Consider the following 19549-nt stretch of genomic DNA (forward strand, 5'->3'; position numbering starts at 1 on the left):
AGGTCCGGGGCTGCCACAGCACACACCCCATGGCAGAGAGACGGGTTGGAGGCAGATGACCCAGTCTCAGGGCTTCGACATCAGCACTGGCCCTGCGTGGCAGCTCTGGAAGCAGCCATGTGTATCGGTCAGGGTTCTCCGGAGAAACAGAACCAACAGGACGTGTATGACAGACAGAAAGAGATTTATTCACTCGATTACGGAGGCAGAGGAGCCCACAATCTGCCCGAACGCTGGCAGCCTGAGGAAGCCAGTGGTGAGGCTCCTGCTCAAACCTGAAGGCCTGAGAACCGGGGCAGCAATGGTGTAAGTCCCGGTCAGAGTCTAACCGGAGAACCATGAGCTCTGAGGGCCAAGGGTAAGAGAAGATGGATGTCCCAGCTCAAAAAGAGAGAGAATTCCCCTTTCTGCCTTTGCATTTTCTCTGGGCCCTCAGTGGATGGGATGGTGCCTGCCCACCTTGGGGAGGGTGGGCTCCTTTAGTCAGTCCATGGATCCAAATGCTGATCTCTTCCAGAAACACTTTGAAGACACACCAGAAATGGTTACCCGCTATCTGGGCATCCCTTAGCCCAATCAAATTGACACATAAAATTAACCATCACACCATCTTTGACCAGCACCTTAAGGCCCATCTGGGAGAGCTGCCTATGGTTCTGAACCCTGGAACTGCTGGGGTGCAGGAAGCTCAGTCATAGGGTGGGGGTCACAGGGCCGGCCATGGTCCCCAATCATCCCTGGCCCCAGCTCCCTGGACGTCAAGGCCTGTGAGGTTCCAGGTGTGTAGAAGTGTGTGCACCTGCACATCTGCAATGTTCACTGTCTTCCCTCCCCATCCAAGGTCCACAGAGGGCCTGACTGCCCTGTGGGCTCACTGTGCTACCCAGAGAAAGGGAGGGAGAGCCACCAAGCCTGCACCTGGGAGGTGGCACAGTGAAGGAAGCAGGCTCTGGCAGGCCAGGACGGCTGAGGCCCCTGGCCAGTGACTGTGGAACCCAGGAGCCCCTGCTGCTCCCCCCAGGTTGGAGCAGCCCCACAAAGCAGGGATCCGGAGCCCTGGCACCCAGCAGGGGCAGAAATGCCCCACACCCACACTGCCTGTCCTCCCAGCCCACATGGACTCGGTGACCTCCTCAGAACACAGGCTGGAAAGCAGGAGTCAGGGAAAGTCACCTCCCCGCCCAAACCTGTTCCCACACCTGTAAACGGGGGCAACAATTTAGTAACTCTGTAAGGAAAGGACCCAGGTGACAGCCCAGTGATCACAGGGCTTCCCAAAGCAGCTGTGAAGGGCTCCCGTCACCAAGGGCTCCTGGCTACCCCCAGCACAGGCGCACACAGACACGCACACGTGGCCAGCTACACACAGAAGCTCCAGAAATCCTTCTTTATTCAAGCCCAAATGTACAGCAGCCCCCCAAACACATTAGGCCCCTCCCTCCAATGCCAGCTTCCCTCCGCACACACCTGTGCTCTACCCCCAGCCCGCACCCCTCCCTACACCCTCAGAGAAGGCCCTGCCCCAGCAGGGGTCCAGCTCAGCTCAGGAACCTCAGCCCCCTGGAGGTCTGCCTCAGTTTCTGAATTTGCCCAGCAGTGGCTTTGAGGGCCAAGCCCCCAGGCCCTGCTGGTCGAGGAGGAGGGACAGCTGCTGGCGAGCCTCCTGGTACGGCCCAGCCTGGGGCAGGAGATAAGAGGTGGGGTGAGAGGGGGCGACAAGGGGGTGACAGAGGTAACAAGGGGTGGCGCAGGGGGGGCAGGGGGTGCAGGAGAACCCAGAGGAAGGGGGCTGGACAGGAAGGGACTGACCTTGGCGGCCTCGTAGGTCTCCAAGGCCAAGAGGTGGGGCTTCCCCACGGCTTGGGCAGCCTGGCGAAAGGCCCGGAGAAAGGCGGCCTTACAGAGGCGGGAGGGCGGCCCGAGGGCAGCGCTGGGTGAAGAGAAGATGCCATGGAGGCCAAAGGGAAAGGAAGAAGGGCCCAACAGGCCCGCCCATGCCCTTCCCACCTCCTCCCCTCATGCCGTGACCGTCTGTGGGAGTCACAGGGTACGCTCGGGCACCAGCCACCGCCGCAGAGCCGGTAAGTGGCTCAGCTGGGGTTAGAACGGGGACAGCGACTCTCTCGCATGCTCTTACCCCACTGCAGGGAGACGGGACCCCTCAGCCCAGCCCCAGGGCCCTTCTCACTTGGACTTCACACGCCCGGTGGCCACGTCCACGACCTCAACCTGAGGGTCCCCCAGGCTCCAGTTGAGGCTCAGGCCATGGCAGGTGTTGGGGGTGGGCTCGGAGGGGGCCACCGGGGGCCCCGTGAACAGGTGCAGAGTGGTTCGGGCGTAGGGAGGGGACAGGCACGGCCCCGAGACCCTGTCCAGGTCGGGCCGGTTGTGGATGGCCATGCTCAGAGTCGAGGGGTCATGGCAGGGGTCACCTGCGGGGCAGAAGGCACAGGACAAGCTGAGCCACCTCCACGCTCTCCCAGCCCACCCGCAGCCCGCCCGCAGCCCATGTTGGAGCCTCACCCAGGACGAGGCTGGTGCTGTAGAGCGGGGGCAAGAAGTGGGCCAGCAGGGCGCCACCCAGCCCCAGCACGGCCCAGCGTGCCAGCTTGTCGCTGGCCGAGAGACAACCGACGTGGGTGTCGTGCAGCGCAGGTGCCACGTAGCACACAGGCTTCAGCTGCCCGGCGACGTGGGCCTGCAGGCGGAAGGGCAGGCCCTGCGAGAGGCTCCCCTCCGAGGCCCGGGGCAGGCTGCCGGGGCAGGGGGAGACAAGAACACTGGGGTCAGGGTGCTCTTCTGACCACTCCCCCAGCACCCCAACCAAGGGACCCTCGGCCCACATACTAGATGTCGTGGGCTGCTCCCTTGGGGGTGTTGCTAACATAGAGGTGCAGGAAGATCCGGGGCTTGAGGGCAAAGGGGGGCCCAGGCCCAGTCTGGGGGGCCAGCACAGACCGTTCCTTGCCCTTGGGGCCCCCCTGCGTGGCCAACAGGAGCTGCCGGAACAAGAACCTGGGAGTGACAGGTAGAGGACAGTTGGGGCTGCCACGTGCTGACAGGGGCTGAGGCAGAATGCCCACCCCACCTGCCCCTCACCTCAGCAGGGCCCGGCGGGCGACAACCAGCCCGTGGCAGTCATGGAGCTGCCGGCCCGAGAACTCCAGCCAGCTGGCGCAGCTGCTGCTGCCTGTGCCCAGCGCCACCAGCTCATAGGTCTCCTTGGCGTAGCCCTTGGCATCCGGGATCTCTGTGTACGGAAGGGTAGAGATGGCCCAGCCTAAGGCAAAGGACCCGAGGGAGGCCTGCCAAGGGGAGAGGCACCAGGGCGATCCCTACCCCTCTCCAGGATGACGGCAGCCACAGTCCCCTTACAGGCCCAGTAGGGCGAGCTCGTGTCCAGCAGGCGGTCAAAGCCGGCGCTCACCACAGCCGCACAGCGCTGCTCGTGGGTCAGGATGTTCTCTGCGCAGGGGCGAGAGGGTGCAGCTGGGGATCCCACAGGCCATGCCTTTCCCCTTGACACCAGGGTTAGGGTCACCAAGAGCCTACCTACCTACACTCAGGGAAGCGAGTGGAGTCCTGCTGGGGGTCTGAGGGGTGTCTGGAAGAGAGGCACGGGGGGCCAGTTGCCACGAGTACAGGGTCTACCCTTCCATCCTTCAGGAACCCAAGGAGGACAAGAGGGGGTGTTTTCATCTTCCAGACACAGAAAGCTCCATGAGCTGCTCCGTTAGCCGTCCCTGTCCAGTGTGGGTGTGACTTCAAGGACATGAGAGCAGGGCCCAGATGGTCCTTGCCATGACCTACCCCTTTCACACACACACACATATACACTCACACACAGCCACCTCAGCTTCCCAGTAGGACTGCAAATCTTGGGCCTCTGTGCCCAGCTAGGGCTCACTCACCTGGCGCTCCGTTACCTGTGCTCTGCAGCTGGCTCTGGACGTGGCAGGGTGCAGACAGAGCTGCCTGCTGTTTGGCAACTGCCTTGCTATTTGCGGTGTCTGCAGGGCAGACCGCCCCATCCAGTTCCACGGACTCAGAGAAGGCGGAACAGGGACCTGGGGGAGGAGGGAGGTGACAGAGCCTCGTGTGGGCCCTTTTTAGGAGGGAGGTCCCACACTTGGCCCACTGGCCCCTGCCAAGCCACAGTAGCTCTCGCCTATGTTTCCACCTGACATCAAAGACAACCAGAATAACGAGACCCTAACCGCCCTTTCCTTAACCGTGGACTCTATCCACACCAGGCATGGTACGGTGCTTTTGCATGCCGTGTCTCACCATTAACTCAACCGAGTCCTCACCGAACTCCTCCCAAATAGGTACGGATGACTACATTTTCACAGCTGAGGCACAGAGGGTGGGCAGTTTGCCAGAGGCAGTGCCAGGACCCAAATCCAGGCCCACCTCCAGTGTCCATGCTACCCTGCCCTCAGGATGAGGGCCCCGGAGCACGCGGCACAGCCTCCTGCCTGGCACCAGGCACATCATTTTGTATTTGAAAAAAAAAACTTTTTTTATCAAATGCTATCATTACTTTGGGTATTACTTATAACACAAAAGAGACAGATGAAAACCTTAGAACTGGGTATTTCTTGGTCAAAGAGTACAAACTTATTCACAGTACTTGCTGCTAAATTCGCAAAAAGACTGCCTTTGTAGAAGGGAACCTAATTTTAGCATTCCTTCCTAGCACCGAGATTCGTCTACTTTAAAAGGGCATCAAAACCAGCAACTACAGGTAGAGTAGAAGGAACACTGGTGTTAGAAAACCACCACGCAACAGCCATAACCGGGTAACATAACAGCAGTAACCGGGTCTGGGAAGAATCATCAATGGATGATTCACTAAAACCATGAGATGACAGTGACATGGGGACAGGATATTTACACGACCTCCAAATGTCTCCCCTCAGATGACGTATGAAGCACAAAGGGGAAAAGCGAAGACACCTGGCAGATGCCTAATCAAGCCCTCACAGCTAACTAACATCACCAAAGGACAAACAGATCACAGGTCTCCTGACTTCTGCATCAAGGACTGGACATCACCTGGGTAACACATAGCCTGAGCCCAGTCCCCAGCAAACAGCCAAAGCCAAGTTGAAGGACATTTACAAAACTACCGGCCTTTACTCTTCAAAAACATTGATGTGAAAGACAAGGGCAGGCAGGAATTGTTTCAAATAAGAAATTAAAGAGGTGTGACAGTCGTCTTGGGGTAGGGAAAAAAAAATGCCCACAAGAGGCATTATTGGGACAAGTGGTAAAATCTGAACATCAATAGTAATTAGATGATAGTGTTACATCAACGTTAAATTTCACTTGATAATTGCCCTATAGTATATGAGATGACCTTGTTCTTGAGAAATACACACTAAAGTGTTTAGGGATAAGGACAACAGTGACTGCAATTAACTTTCAAATTAAAACTATCTGAGTACGGATTTGAGAATATGTACTGAGAGCGAGCAAACAGTAATGACTATATAATACCTCTATATGCTGTGTATAGATACTATCGCCCTTACCAAACTGTGTTTAATACGTCTTTAACTCAGGAGATTGGCCCTCACTCAGGTGTCGCCAATGCTGGCCTGGCAACTGTAATTGCGCGTAATTGGCCCTTTTACAAAGTGCACAGAAATACCAGGAAGCATGGGCCCTTAGCCTCGCTGGAGGAACAACCTTGACCTCCCCGTGACCCTTGCACAGCTCAATGTCTGCGGTGGCTGGCGCCCCTTAAACACACGCCGCTCCCAGCAGGGTCCGCCTCGAGGCCCCAGGCTCAGTCCAGCTCACACCCCTTCTCCGGCGCCTTGTGAGTGTGGGACCCCTGTCCCGCCTGCCCCCGACGCCCCTCCTTCCATCCCGGGGCTTACTCGGACCCTCGGACTCCCGCCCCGGCCGCCCGGCCTCACCTGCGGGCTCGTCCTCGCGGAAGGCCAGGGACACCACGCCTTGGCCGGCCGAGTGCTGCGCGAGCAGGGCCACCGCCTGGCCCGGGGCCGGGTCCCTTGGCGGCAGGCTCGGCGGGCTGGTGGCCGTCGGAGAGTCCCCGGCGGGCCCCGCGGGGGGGCCGGAGACCCTCGGGGACCTCCCCATCAGTCCCCCCACATCGTCCCGTGCCGGGGCTACCTCCACTTTCCCTACTCCGGCCCCCGCCCCGGGCCCACCGTCCCCCGGCACCGAGGCCTGGGGCTGCCCGCCCTGTTCTTCCTCCGACTCCGCGCCGGGGGCAGGCGCTGGCTCCCAGGTGTCGTGGCTCTGACTGGCCGCTGGCCGCCAGGGCCCGGGCCTGGGGCTGATCTGCAACGACGCCGCCAGGCGGGGCTTCCTGCGGCCGCTGTCGTCGGCGCCCGAGGCCGCGCTGGCCGGAGAAGCCATGGCCTGACGCTAGCGCCGCGGGACACCCAGGACAGATCTCGCGCTGCCCGTGTCCTTTTACACCCTCGGGGCAGGTACCCCGCGTGGGGAGCACGAGGCCGACGGCGCGTCGTGAGCTCTGCCCCCGCCTCGCCGCTGGCCAATGAGAGCCCGCAGAGCTGTGGCAGACAGTGCGGCCAGCCAATGGGAAGGCCAGTCTCCCAGACGGGCCCGGCTGGCAGGCTTGGGGCTAGCTCTGGGGGGCGGCTCCCATCAGCCCCTTTTCTAACCTCTGGTGGTCATGGAGAAGGGGGACGGGGAAGCGGGTCTGGGGGCTCCCACCCTACGGACTCGCCCCAAAGCACAGCCCATCATGCCCACGGGTCCTCGTGCCATACATGGAAGCGTTCACATGGTAGCAGCCTGGTAGAATCATTAGAAGGCCTTTCGGAAGCCAAACGGAAGTGCTCTCAAGTCAAAAATCAGCCGTGGGGCGCCCTGCCTGCCCCCCACGCCCAAGAGATTTTGAGTTGGCTCCTAGGGATCCCACAGGACAGTTGTGCTGTGAGGTGAGGAGCCGGGATGAAGTCAGGGAGGGGGCCTCAGACTTGACTGTGAGCCCTGCGGGGGCCAGTTCTCAGTCCATATGGTCTGGAAGATTTGTCGTGGTAGCTGTCGCGGCTGCTGCTTGCTACTCTTGGGCCTGACCACGCTCACCAGGATTGTGGCAGGGGGAGACGGATTATGAGGAACAGTTGGTGGAACCTGGAACCTTTGACTTGGAAAGAGCAGGTGCGGTGGGCTGGGTGGATTCAACCTCCCAAACATTGCAAGGGTGGCATCAGGAAGGACAATTCCATTTTTGTGTGTGTGGCGCAGGGAGCAGAATTAGGCCTGGGTAGATGGCAGGGACACCACAGCAGGTGTTCAGAAATGCACGATGGCTGCACATACCCACAGAGACTTAAACAGAGTCGCCACCCCCAGAAACGTCCCCCAAACGCCCACCAACAGGAGACTACGTGAACAAATCATGGCATATTCATACCGTGGAATATTGCTCAGTAATTTAAAAAGAAACAAACTGCTCCATGCACAACGTGGGTGAATCTCCCAGGCATGGGGAGTGAAAGAAGCCAGGCACATCCTGTGCAGGATTATTCCATCTATGTCAAGTTCTTGAACTGGCAAAACTAATCTATGGTGATAAGAATTAGAATAGTGGTTACTTCCTGAAGGGGGGTATTGACCAGAAAGTTGCACCAGGAAATGTTCTCTGTCTTGATCTGGGTGGTGTTGATATGGGTTTATATGTATGTTAAAACTCAATGAGCTCTTCTTCACTTAAAACTTGTGCACATTACTGCATGGTAAGTATGTGTCAGTAACAAAAGCAAACTGATAACAGCTTATTCAGAGAAAGGAAGGATGGAAGCAATGGTATGGACCTCCCAGTGCAGAAGCTGGATGGGTGTCTTATAAGGGTGATGTAGAATACCAGTGTGGTAAGCAAAATCATGGTCTCCCCAAAGATGTGTATGCCCTAACCACCAGAACCTATGAAGATGTTTTGTTATTTGGCAAGGGGGGCAGTTAAGGTTATAGGTGGAATCGGCTGGCTTTAAAATAGAGAAATTATCCTGGATTATCTGGGTGGGCCCAAGGTAATCACAAGGGTCCTTAAATGGAGAAGGAGACAGAAGAGTCAGAACCAGAGATGGCATCATGAGAAAGACTCCATTGGCCATTGCTGGCTTTGAAGACGTAAAGGGGCCATGAACCAAGGAATGTAGGAAGCTTCCAGAAACTGGAAAAGGCTCGACAATGGATTATCCCCTAGAGCCTCTGGAAAGGAACCCAGCCCTTCTGATGCCTTGATCTTAGTCAAGTGAGACCTGTGTCAGACTTCTGAGCTCCAGAACTATAAGATACTATGTTGTTTTAGGCCATTATGCTTATGGTAATTTGTTACAGAAGCAATAGGAAACTATTAAATAGTATGTTTTCAGGTTTTTTGCATAATACCTCTTAAAATAATTTTGCTAAACTATGTAGCCCAAATTTTTTTTTTTTTTTGAGACAGAGTCTCGCTTTGTTGCCCGGGCTAGAGTGAGTGCCGTGGCGTCAGCCTAGCTCACAGCAACCTCAAACTCGTGGGCTTAAACGATCCTACTGCCTGAGCCTCCCGAGTAGCTGGGACTACAGGCATGCGCCACCATGCCCGGCTAATTTTTTATATATATATATTTTAGTTGGCCAGATAATTTTTCTATTTTTAGTAGAGACGGGGTCTCGCTCTTGCTCAGGCTGGTCTCGAACTCCCGAGCTCAAGCAATCCACCCGCCTCGGCCTCCCAGAGTGCTAGGATTATAGGCGTGAGCCACCACGCCCGGCCTGTTGCCCAAATTTTTAAGCACAAGTTTAAATAGTTACAAAAGACATAACTTCTGATTTAGTATATGGTATAATCCTATGTATATGTATCCCATGTATATATCCTTTAAATATATTTTCACCAAAACCTTAGAGATGCAGGCTTAACTCATTCCATTTATAAAAAGGGTACTTTAGATGACCTCATTGGCAAAGCCCTTCCTCATGATCAAACCAATCAACTAAATCAGACTTACTTCCTATCAGAAACAGTCTGACTTCATTTTTCAATTTAAATAAATGTACTGATATTTTCCCAGAAGAACCATCTCATTTCATTCCTTCTTTCATTGACTCATTATTTATCAAGCATCTACTCTTCTAGTTGTTGGGGATACATCCGGGACTGACTCAGATAGAAGAAATCCTGACTTCTGAATTTTATTTCTAAGGTTAGATAGCTAAGAAGGCACATAGCCTAACCAAGAGTTTGAAGTCTTGATGAGATAAAGCATCACAGCCAGCAGTATTTTCTTCTTTTCTTTTTAAAAAGACTCTTTGTTGAAGTATAACATACATGTAGAAAAGTGTATAGATCATTCAGTGAATTTTCACACACTGAACATACCCATCTAACCAGCACTCAGATGAAGAAATTAAATTTTCTCAATTCCCAAAAGCCTCCCTCCTGTTCCCTTTCATCATTAGTTCTTACTGAACCTGTTTTTCTTAGTCTTATGGGACTCCCTTCTGTAGGGAATCATCCTCTTGTTCAGTGCTCATCCTAGGGGAATGCTCCAAGTGGGAAAAGAGTAACTATAAACAGGGAGATGGTGCCGTCTGTGGTGGCTCATACGTGTAATCATAGCACACTTTGGGAGGCCCAGGTGGGAGGATCGCTTGAGGACAGCAGTTCAAGACCAGCCTGGGCAACACCGCAAGAACCCCGTCTCTACCAAAAAAAAATTTTTTTAAACAGCCTGGAGGATTGCTTGAGCCCAGGAATTCCAGCCTGGGCCAGAGAGTGAAACCATTGTCTGAAAAACAAGAAAGGGAGGAAAGGGAAGGGAAAGGAAGGGAAGGAAAGAAATGGAGGGACGAAGGGAAAGGATAACCATGTGATTCCAAGCACCTCCCAGATAAAAACTATATAGGTAGAAGTTGAGAATTTGGAAACTGATTCTTTAAAGCAGTGGTTCTCAAAGTATGGTCCCTGGAGCAGCAGCAGCAGCATCTGGGATGGGTTAGAAATGCACATTCTTGGGTCACATCCCGGATCTACTGAATCAGAAACTCTGGGGTGGGGCCCTGCAAACTGTTATTTTAATAAGCCCTCCAAGTGATTCTAAGTCACACTCAAGTTTGAGGCCTACTGGGCCAGGCAATGGTAAGATTTGCCATTGCACAGGGTTCTTTTAAGCACAGCTCCCACGTAAGCACTATCACCATCACCTGGGAACTTAGCAAGGCAAATTATCAGGCCCCACCCCAAGCTCAACAAATCAGAAACCGTGTTTTAACATGCCCTCCAGGTGCTGGTGATGCTTGATAGAGCCTGCAGATCACAGCTTAAAGCCATCCCTGCCCGACCACCCCTGGGAAAGCCTCACATACTCGCAGGGGTATTTGTACCCTTATTTGTAAAGCCTGCTTCTTAGGATTTAAGGACAGTCCGTAGGGATGCCTACTGACTAGTACAATGCCGGGCTGACAGTAGATGCTCAGTAAGTGTTTGCGGAATGATTAATTTAATACCCTCAACAACCTTATGAGATAGGAAGTTGGTGCAGTAGAGGAGGGATTCGAACCCAAAACCACACGGCCTCAGCTGTTAGGACTTAATGGGGCTTTATTTCTGCCGCCCACGAGCCGCCAGCAGGCCCGTTCCCCATTTGCCCAGGAGGGGGCGCTCCAGGACGCGCGCGAGGCCGGTCTGGGAGGAGGGACTTCCTGTCTCCCAGAAAGCACTTCCGGCCAGACCCGGAAACTCATTGGTTGCAGCTGTGGAGGTTTTCCGGTCCTGAACGCGGGAGCTCGGTGCCACTTTGGGTCGCCCTCGTGGTGCGAGGGTCAGGCGAGCGTCAGTCCGAGGCGCACTTCGTAGGTGAGCACGGCGAGGCCCGGGCTGCGTCAGTGTATGCGCAGCTCTCCGCGCGGACGGGGGATGTTCGGGATGCAGATAACTGAGGGGAGGGACCTCCCGGAGCTCCCATCCTCTGGGACAGCCTCACTTTTTGCTGTCCCCGGCCTGGCATCAGTGCGGACCCAACTGAGTTGTGCAGCCTCCGAGGTCTAAAGGGGCCTGGAGAGCCTACAGCGAGGGCGGGAAGCCGGCCAGGGGAAGTCGAGGTTGCCTTGTCTGAGGGCTTCTCCGCTGGCGCCCTCAGCCTGCCTGGGTTTGTTTCGGGCTGTTTCATTCTTTTCTCCTCTCATTCATTCATTCAAAGATTTGTTCTTTCCGTATATGTATTTGTTTATATGTATTGGTTGTTAGTATTGTGGTAATAGCCAAGGCCCTGGGGATTTTAAAGTTCGTGTCCCCATTCCTTTGCCTCTTACAGCAGTTTTGAATCAGACGGTTTCATCCTCAAGTATCCAGTTGAGCCTGGTATGCATGCTCTGCAGGGGTGTGGGAGGGTAGGGTGGGGGGAACTGGGAGAGGCTTCCTTGACTCGAATCTAAAGGATTTTGTAGGAGTGGAGAGAAGGCGTTCGGGCTCATTCTAAGTGGAGAGATTATGTGCAAAGGCCCTGTGGTGAGAAGCATGGTGAGCAAGAATCCAAAGGCGATCAGTTTGGAGCCCAGGCACCCGAGATGAGCTGGAGACTTTGTGTATCTGTTGATTTATAAGAGATGCAGCCACCTGTGGGAGGCTTGGATGCTCCTCAGCTGCAATCAGTGCAGTCAGTCCTACAAAAGCCATGGTTTTTACAAGGATTCACTGAGCACTTTCTCCATCCTTGCCACTGTTCTAGGGCTGTCATGGAAAAGAAAATGAAAGCAGCAGCCAAACACCAGCGATTCAGGAATGAATCAGATGCAGTCCCTGCCCTCAGGCAGCTCACAGTCGAGTGAAGGAAATCAGGGTGTACAGATAAATCACGATTAGAACGAGTCTGACTCATACCCCGAGGAACATGTTATTCATTCATTTGACAAATATTTACCAGAACTGTGCGACAGGCAGTGGGCTTAGTGCTGAGAGTGCACATGTGTACGGAGGTTACAGAATGAACTGATGAAATGCAGTGTATGTTCCATTTTTACTTAGTAGGACTCTATTGCTAGTGTTTGCTTTTGGATGTACAGTAGAATAGTGGCTCAGGGCTCCAGCTCTGAACTGGATGAAGATCAAGTCTTAGCTCTGGCAGTTACAAGCTGCTGGACTTGAGCAGGTTACCCCTTCCTGAGCCTTAGTTTCCTGAACTCCAAAATAAGGGGAAATAGAAGAGTAAATAAAGCATTTAACATCACATCTGGCAGATGCTGGCACTCAGTGAGTGCTACTATTATTTTTGTTGATTAAAAAAAAGTATGATATGGTATCATACTTCTTATACTGCTTATACTGCTAAAGGACTTTGCATTTACCAAAGCCCTTTGATACAAATTTATTTTTACTCAACACAGTGCATTTTCTGGAAGGCACGGTGCTTGACTGTAAGAAGACAGGTGAGTGAGACTCAATTGCTGGCTGTGGAGGAACTGGAGCTTAGTCTTGGGAGTGTGGTTTAGGAGAACAATGACAATGTTCTTGAGCTGGGAGAGAAGCCGACCCCTCGCCACCTGGCTGACTGTATCTACCACTCTCCTCACTGTTCACTCCGTGGCCGCCTAGTTGTTTCTCAAACACTTTCCCCTCCAAGACTTTTACGCTTGTTGACTCTTCTACCTGGAACCCCTCTTCCCAGTTGCACACATGGCTCTCTCCGCTCCCCTTGCCTCCAAGCTGTACTCAAATGCCACCTTTTCAACGAGGCTTTCCCTGCTGCCATTGCTGAAACCACACCCTCAGCCGTCACCATCCCCTCTCTTATGGATGGGTGGGTGGTTTTAATATAGCACTTATTATTATTACTACTTGACTTTAGGCTACATATTCACTTCTTTTTTATCATCTGCTTCCTCAAAGAAAGTATATTCTCTTAGTGTACTTTTTACTCTCCCCAGGAACCCTGGAAGCCATTATCGGATTCATTTCTCTTTAGAAGGCCAGTGGGACATTTGGTCCTTGTTTTCCAGAATGGACTTCCCCAGCTCCCTCCGCCCCACATTGTTCAAAACCGGCCCCCTTGGTCTGAGCGATGTCCCTGACCTGTCCTTTATGTGCAGCTGGAGAGACATATTGACCCTGCCAGAGTACCAGCCCCAGAACTCTGAGGTGAGGATGGAAGGAGGGGCCTGGCAGCTCCAGGCTGGGCCATTTCATTTGGTTCCCTTGTGTTAACGTTCACACCTGTTGGCAAGGATACAGAGGGTGGCATTGGCATAAATTTGCTGAGACACAGCCTGAGCCAGAATTCCCTCTGTTGGGGTATGTGGAACACTCTGCCATCCGTAGGGGGTTTACTCACAGGCCCCATTAGACCCTGGGAGTACAGTGTGAATAAGTCATTGACCCCTACCCTCCTGGAACCAAGAGTTAGGCTGTGCAGAGTAAACAGATGAAAGACAGGTGGATGAAATAATTACCAAGTGTGATCATAGCTTTGAGCAAAACGAAAAGGATGTTGAAACAGCATGTGGGATTCAGGGAGGGGAGGGGGACCTCCCAGGACTTCTGCTGGTGCCTCAGGAAGGACCCTGGCTCTTTCCTTGGAATCCTAAACCATCTGCCTGGCACTCAGAGACAGCTGGACTAAGGATGAAGGCCGGCAGATTTGCAAATAAAAAGAGATAGCAGAATGGGGGCTTGGGGAATGGGCTTCAGGGATGGCCTCCTTGACAAGGGACGGATTAACATCAAATTGGCACTCCTCTGGGAGTCTAGCCTGCTGGCTCCTTTGTCCCCTGAGTGTTTGAGCTGAGCTGTCTCGAGCCAGCCCAGCAATGGGAGGTGGAGCGGGCTGCCCGGCTCCCAGCGTAAATGAGGGTCAGGCCTCCTGAGTGACGTGAGGATTGAGTGGGGTGCAGATCAGCCAGTAATGGCATGAGGGGGCTGGCTCCTCTGAGAGCCAGTGGAGGTGGAGGTCAAAGACACAAACTCTGGAGTCCGGCTTCCTAGGTTCAAATCCTAGTTCTGTTCTTTACTGGCTCTGTCATCTGGGGCAAGTGACAGCGTCCCTGTGCCTCAGTTTCATTAGTAAAATGACAACGACAGTTGCAGCAACTTTGTAGGATTGTTGTGAGGATTGGATGAGTTTATGAAAGACAAGTGCTTGCACGGTGCCCGACCCAGGGACTGCACTCATTGTAATGTCATTGTGGTTCTGTTCCCTTCAGAATAGGGCTTCGGACTTGGCCAAGGACCTGGTATGGGAGCCAGTGACCCCTGGGCCCCTCCCCTTGCTGCGTCCTGCCCCAGGTAAGGTCCCCTCCCTCTGGGCTCACTCTCCTCCCCCTCCTGAGAGCATGGTTTCCCCGCTAATGGGCTCTGCTCCCACGGGGCCTGGGGACACCTGGCCTCGCTCTGTGCCCTTCCCAGTCCTTTCCGTGATCCCCTTTCTCAGATCCCTGGGACCCTGGCTTGACTGCCCAGGACCTGCTTTTCCGAGGAGGGTACCAGTACCGGAAGCAGCCCCGCGTCGTGCTGGACGTCACTGAGCAAGTGAGTGGGCCCACAGTGGACAGGGCCGCGTGGCCTGGAGGCTGTGCCTAGTGACCTGGCCATTTTCCCTCCCCAGCTCAGCCGGTTCCTGTGGGATCATGGGGAAATAGCCTTCGCACCCCTGGGGAAGCTGATGCTGGAGAATTTCAAACTGGAGGGAGCAGGGGTGAGTAACCCCTGGCTCGCCAGGGGCAGGGACTCCCTGCTTCCCTTTGGGGGTGAACCCGCGGGTGTGCAAGCTTGACAAGGCCTTTCCATGCAGAGCCGCACTAAGAAGAAGACAGTGATCAATGTGAAGACCCTGTTCAAGAACCTCGGTGGACACCAGCCCTGGGGGCAAGTGGCTAGTGAGAAAGGATGAGGATAGCCCTGGCTGGTGATGGGAGGCAGCTGGGACGGGCACCCAGGTTGTCAGCACAGTCGCTTCCCCCACCCCATGCGGTTATGAGCCATGCTTCCTTCTACAGAACTTCCCACTCCAACTAGCCTCGGGGGAAAGGAAATAGAAAGTGGTGGACTCCAGGAATAGCTGTATCCAGGTGCTCAAATAATGTTAGTAGGGCACTGTCTCTATTTTCTCATCCACTTCCCTCTGCCTGGCTTAATTCCTACACAGGCTGCTTTTAAGTGCCAGCAGGGTGGCTTACAATTCCAACGAAGGAGTCAGGGTTCTTCCTGAGGCACCCGAAGTCCCGGAGAGGCCTTTGGTGGGCTTGGCTTGGGTCACTGGCAGGGACAATGGCCCTCTTCACTGCCAGGTCTGGGTCATATGACCACCCTGCCCCTGGGCCCTAGGAGCAGGGTGGGGTGGTTTCCCAAAGGAAGACAGTCCAGGTAGATAAAAAATGTGTGCACTGCACACCTGGCCTTGCTTGGAATGGGACCTAATTCTCCCCCATCACCAACACAATGTGAGCCTCCTGCTGTCCCCAGGTGTCCCTGGGCTTACATCACCCACCGACAGCGCCGGTTCTCTGTCCTCGGGGGCCCTATCCTGGGCAAGTCGGTGGCGAACCTCTTGGCAGAGCTGCTGCGCGAGGAGCTGGCAGCGCAGTGGGAGCGGCTGCTTCTGGACGAGGCCTGCACCGGGGGCGCGTTGGCCTGGGTGCCTGGCAGGACGCCCCACGTCGGGCAGCTGGTCTATCCTGGTGGAGGCACCCTGGACACGCTGTGTATCCTTCCTTGCTGAGCCGGAGATCCCAGCGGGCTCCTGGTGGAGGAGATGCTGTCGGCGTGGCCCAGGGGAAAGGTAGAAGTCTGGGGGCTTGCAGTGACCACAGCTCTTGCGCTGATCCTTAGCGAAAGGCCCAGGTTTCCAAGAGGTCAGTCTGACCCCAGATGGCAACCTTGAAGTCCCTGGGTGTCCTGGACGCATCCAACTCCGGGGACCTGTGCGGCAGGTGGCAACCTCCACTGTTCAGGGCGAAGGTAAGCCCCTTAGACACCTCCCTCCCTCCCTGGCTGACCTGCTGCCTGACCCCTGACCCTTTCCCTCTCCTTCCCCTCCACAGCCGTGCTGGCTGTCCGTGCTGACTACCACTGTGCCGTGTGGAAGGTCAGTAAACAGGGGCAGCAGCCAGCCCTTCTGCAGGTGCTGCAGGTCGAGAAGGGAGCCACAGGGATCAGTCTCAGGTGAGCAGGGTGAGTCGAGCTGGTGACAAGGAGGTGGGTCTGCGAGAAGGGCCAGGTAGCCCGAGATTGATCACACTCGTGCCCCGTAGCCCTCACCTGCCCGGGGAGCTGGCCATCTGCAGCCGATCGGGAGCCGTCTGTCTGTGGACCCCTGAGGACGGGTAATGCCCCTTCTGTTCAGCACGTCCTGACCCCTCGACCCTGCCCCGCAGCCCGTCCCCCCGCCCATGGCTTGCCCATCTCCCCAAGGCTGCAGCAAGTCTACAGAGACCCTGAGACCCTTGTGTTCCGGGACCCCTCTCCCTGGCGTTGGGCAGACTTCACCGCCCACCCTCGGGTGCTGACTGTAGGGGACCGCACTGGAGTGAAGATGGTCGACACTCAGGTATGGGGGGCGGGGAGGAGACCCCGGGCTGAGCGTGGCCAGGGCGAGGACGGTGGCACAGGCCTGGGGCCATGGGGAGGGCTGACACTGGGCTTCTCCTCCAGGGCCCACCGGGCTGCGGTCTGCTGCTTTTCCGTGGGGGAGCGGAGGCATCATGCCAGAAAGGGGAACGGATCCTGCTCACACAGTACCTGGGGCAGTCCAGCCCCGAGTCTCTGCCCCCGACCCTCCATCTCATCTGTACCCAGGTGAGTGACCCCTGCCCGGTGTCTGTCGCAGACGTGCACTTGAGCCTGCTGTTTGCCAGCAGCTCTGCTGTGGCTGGGCACCTGCGGGCAAAACCAGACTCAGCACCCAGGTGCATTTGGCCAGACACGAGTTCTGCAGAGTTCTGCAGCCAGTGCGGCCTGGTGGGTGGGGAAGGCCTCCTGGGGAGGTGACATCTTAGCAGAGCTTGAGGTGTAACTAGGGATGGAGCAGGTGGGGAGAGGCATCGGGGCTAGGCCACCCCTGCAAAGCTAGATAGCTCCTGCCGTGTTCAGGAGTGGAGGAGGACCCAGGATGCTGGTAGGTGTCTCGGGCACCGGCCAGGAGAGTGTGGGGTGGCACGGGAAAGCCAGGTGGGCTTCTCTGTGACAAGCCTCCGCACCTCTTCTGAGAACCCTTGTCCCCGCTGTGCTGTCCGTCCCTCCCGCTGTTGGTCAGAACTGGCGATGGCGCCACCCACTCAGGAGGAGCCTCCTGGGCAGGGCTGGCAGGTGCGGTTGGAGAGGCTCGAGGGCCGATCAGAGAGTGCTGCTTCCCTCCTGGCTTTGCACCCACCCCCAGAGCCATGTGGGGCCCCAGCTCATTCGCAAGTTTCAGCCACCCTCTTGCCCTCTGCTTCTTCTGCCCGCAGTTCTCGCTCTACCTCGTGGACGAGCGCCTGCCCCTGGTGCCGATGCTGAAGTGGAACCATGGCCTCCCCTCCCCACCCCTGCTGGCCCGGCTGCTGCCTCCGCCCCAGCCCGGCTGCCCACAGCCCCTGCTCCTGGCAGGCCAGGGCGGGCAGCTGCAGCTGCTGCCCATCACAGGTGAGCGGCCGGCGAGGGTGGGAGGCGTGTGGGGAGATGGGCGGGGCGGGGTGGGCCTGGCCTGGCCTCAGCCACCTGTCCTTCCTCAGGAGGTCGAGCGTCTGCACCCCAACTGGCCGGGCCGCCCCAGTCTCTTCCCTCCAGGACGGACTCCCTCTCTGCATTTCCTCTGCTGGAGCCCAAGAGCCAGTGGCAGCTGGAGCAGCGTCTGAAAGCGCCAACCATAGGTGCGCTGGGGCAGGGGAGCAAGCTGGGGGGGCTGCGGTGGGAGAGCTCCCCCTCCCCCTTGCAGGCCTTGCAGGGCATTGTCATTCCCGTCTCTAGGTCTGGCCACCGCCGTCCCGCCCTCAGCGTCCACACCAGGCCTGGTGCTCTTCCAGCTCTCAGCAGCTGGAGACGTCTTCTACCAGCACCTCCGGCTGCAGGCGGACTCCAGCCTCTGCAGAGATGCAGGGCCTCCTGGTGACCCCGGGCCTGACTTCCCTGCCCCCACAGCCTCCTGGACCCCTCAGGACACTGCCTGCTGCAGCAAGTGGCTGAAGGTCCTGCTGGAGGTGCCCCCAGATCCCCCCGTGTGGGCTGCACCCACCTTTTCCCACCGCCAGCAGCTGGGCCATGTGGAACTGCGGAAGGATGGCGGGAAGGTGCCAGAGGCTCTGCGGGCAGCCATGGCCAAAGGGCAGCTCCTGCTGCAGAGGGACCTGGGCCCCCTCCCCACGGCAGAGCCACCTCCTGCACCCGAGTCAGTCCCGGAGGATGAGCTCAGTGAGCGTCTGGGGGAAGCCTGGGAAGGCCGAGGGGCTGCCTGGTGGGAGAGGCGGCAGGGCAGGACCTCAGATCCCGGGAAACGGCCCAAGCGGCCCAAGCGCCGGACTCAGCTGTCCAGTACCTTCTCCTCACTAAGTGGCCGCTTAGACCCCTTGGATGCCACCAGCCTGCCTCACAGCCCAGAGCAGACATCTGCTAAGGCCAGGCCTCGGCCCCCAGCGACCCCACCCTCCCAGGAGCTGACTGCAGATGTGTGGGCCCAGGACATCCCCCCAGAGCGGCGGAAAACCCTCCGAGACTACATGGCCAAGCTGCCCCTCCAAAGGGACACCCCGGGATGTACCGCCACACCCCCCATCCGGGCCACCCCCTCCCAGCAGCACGATCTCCAGGACCATGTGGCCAAGCTGCCACTCCAAAGGGACACCCCAGGACATCCTGCCACAGTCCCCTCCCAGGCTTCCAGCATCCGGTCCACCCCCTCCCAGCAGCACACACCTGTCCCCTCTGGTGCTCAGCCCCACCGGAAGAAGCCTCGCATGGGCTTCTGAGGGCACAGGGTAGGCTGCCCCCCATGCCCAGAGATCCTCGTCCTCCCTCGGGACTAGCTGTGCCTTCCACGGCGGAAACTCAGGAACTAGAACAGTCTCCGTGGTGCAGAACTTTCCCTCCCTGAAGGCAAAGTGATTATGAGCCAAGTCAGAGGAATGGAGCAACAAAATGATTTATTTTGTATCTGTGTCTGAAGGAGATTCCAAAAGGCACGTTGGTAAGGTCACCCCTGGGCCTGTCTGGGGGCCGGTGTTGCTGCAGGGCTGGTCCTCCCCAGGGGACAGAGCAGGGTCTGCTGTGCCTTAGCTGGGGGGCTTCGGGCAAGTCGCGCAGTCTTCCCGTGAGGTGAGCAGCAGTACAAGCTCCCCGTGTTTAGTGAGGGTGGAGTGAGGCCCTGGAGAGCTGCTGGTGCCTGGCAGTGCCTCGGGAGGCAGGCATGGTGGCTGTCAGCAGCTGCTGTTTGGGTTTGTGTTTGTCAGTCTCCACTGTCATCTGATGTTTTGTAGAGGGACACACACGGTGGGCCCAGGTTCAGGGACTGAATAAACCTGTCACCATGCACGGCAGTGACCGAATTTCTCAGACTGGACAGTGTCCCCTTACTGCTGACGTCTCATGCACGAAGTC

General features: G+C 56.5%; 2 protein-coding genes across 3 annotated transcripts; one reads left to right on the forward strand and one right to left on the reverse strand.

Moving 5' to 3' along the window:
- Nucleotides 1-1573: 1573 nt before the first annotated feature.
- ADAD2 (adenosine deaminase domain containing 2) lies at nucleotides 1574-6393 on the reverse strand. The gene is made up of 10 exons (XM_045533297.1): nucleotides 5928-6393; nucleotides 3927-4067; nucleotides 3557-3604; nucleotides 3340-3465; nucleotides 3100-3250; nucleotides 2848-3015; nucleotides 2524-2753; nucleotides 2189-2432; nucleotides 1810-1930; nucleotides 1574-1678 (listed from the first exon to the last, which is right to left on the reverse strand). The coding sequence occupies exons 1-10, from the start codon at nucleotides 6391-6393 to the stop codon at nucleotides 1574-1576; spliced, it is 1800 nt and encodes a 599-aa protein (XP_045389253.1).
- Nucleotides 6394-10732: 4339 nt separating this feature from the next.
- TAF1C (TATA-box binding protein associated factor, RNA polymerase I subunit C) lies at nucleotides 10733-19497 on the forward strand. 2 transcript variants are annotated; one of them, XM_045533214.1, is made up of 17 exons: nucleotides 10733-10849; nucleotides 11307-11353; nucleotides 12376-12417; nucleotides 12916-13126; nucleotides 14188-14269; nucleotides 14415-14512; nucleotides 14589-14678; nucleotides 14775-14848; nucleotides 15446-15684; nucleotides 15824-15940; nucleotides 16024-16144; nucleotides 16234-16305; nucleotides 16394-16529; nucleotides 16634-16777; nucleotides 17428-17602; nucleotides 17692-17829; nucleotides 17927-19497. In XM_045533214.1, exons 4-17 carry the CDS (start codon nucleotides 12989-12991, stop codon nucleotides 18919-18921), a joined length of 2619 nt encoding a protein of 872 aa, XP_045389170.1. In that variant the 5' UTR covers nucleotides 10733-10849; nucleotides 11307-11353; nucleotides 12376-12417; nucleotides 12916-12988; the 3' UTR covers nucleotides 18922-19497. The 2 variants fall into 2 exon arrangements, with proteins under 2 accessions (XP_045389170.1, XP_045389171.1); XM_045533215.1 differs by lacking the exons at nucleotides 10733-10849; nucleotides 11307-11353; nucleotides 12376-12417; ... (3 more) ...; nucleotides 14589-14678; nucleotides 14775-14848 and adding an exon at nucleotides 14887-15064.
- Nucleotides 19498-19549: the final 52 nt, after the last annotated feature.

The sequence above is a fragment of the Lemur catta genome, chromosome 20 (genome assembly GCF_020740605.2).
Source record: "Lemur catta isolate mLemCat1 chromosome 20, mLemCat1.pri, whole genome shotgun sequence".
Classification (NCBI taxonomy): domain Eukaryota; kingdom Metazoa; phylum Chordata; class Mammalia; order Primates; family Lemuridae; genus Lemur; species Lemur catta.

What these genes read in the sequence shown, in the direction of transcription:
- ADAD2 (XM_045533297.1), bottom strand. Translation starts at nt 6,393, where the DNA reads ATGGCTTCTCCGGCCAGCGCGGCCTCGGGCGCCGACGACAGCGGCCGC. An exon ending in CCGCGAGGACGAGCCCGCAG is followed by an intron (nt 4,068 to 5,927) that starts GTGAGGCCGGGC and finishes CTCCTCCCCCAG; the next exon opens with GTCCCTGTTCCGCCTTCTCT. An exon ending in AGACCTACGAGGCCGCCAAG is followed by an intron (nt 1,679 to 1,809) that starts GTCAGTCCCTTC and finishes CTCCTGCCCCAG; the next exon opens with GCTGGGCCGTACCAGGAGGC.
- TAF1C (XM_045533214.1), top strand. Translation starts at nt 12,989, where the DNA reads ATGGACTTCCCCAGCTCCCTCCGCCCCACATTGTTCAAAACCGGCCCC. An exon ending in AGGCACCCTGGACACGCTGT is followed by an intron (nt 15,685 to 15,823) that starts GTATCCTTCCTT and finishes CGAAAGGCCCAG; the next exon opens with GTTTCCAAGAGGTCAGTCTG. An exon ending in CTGTGGACCCCTGAGGACGG is followed by an intron (nt 16,306 to 16,393) that starts GTAATGCCCCTT and finishes CATCTCCCCAAG; the next exon opens with GCTGCAGCAAGTCTACAGAG.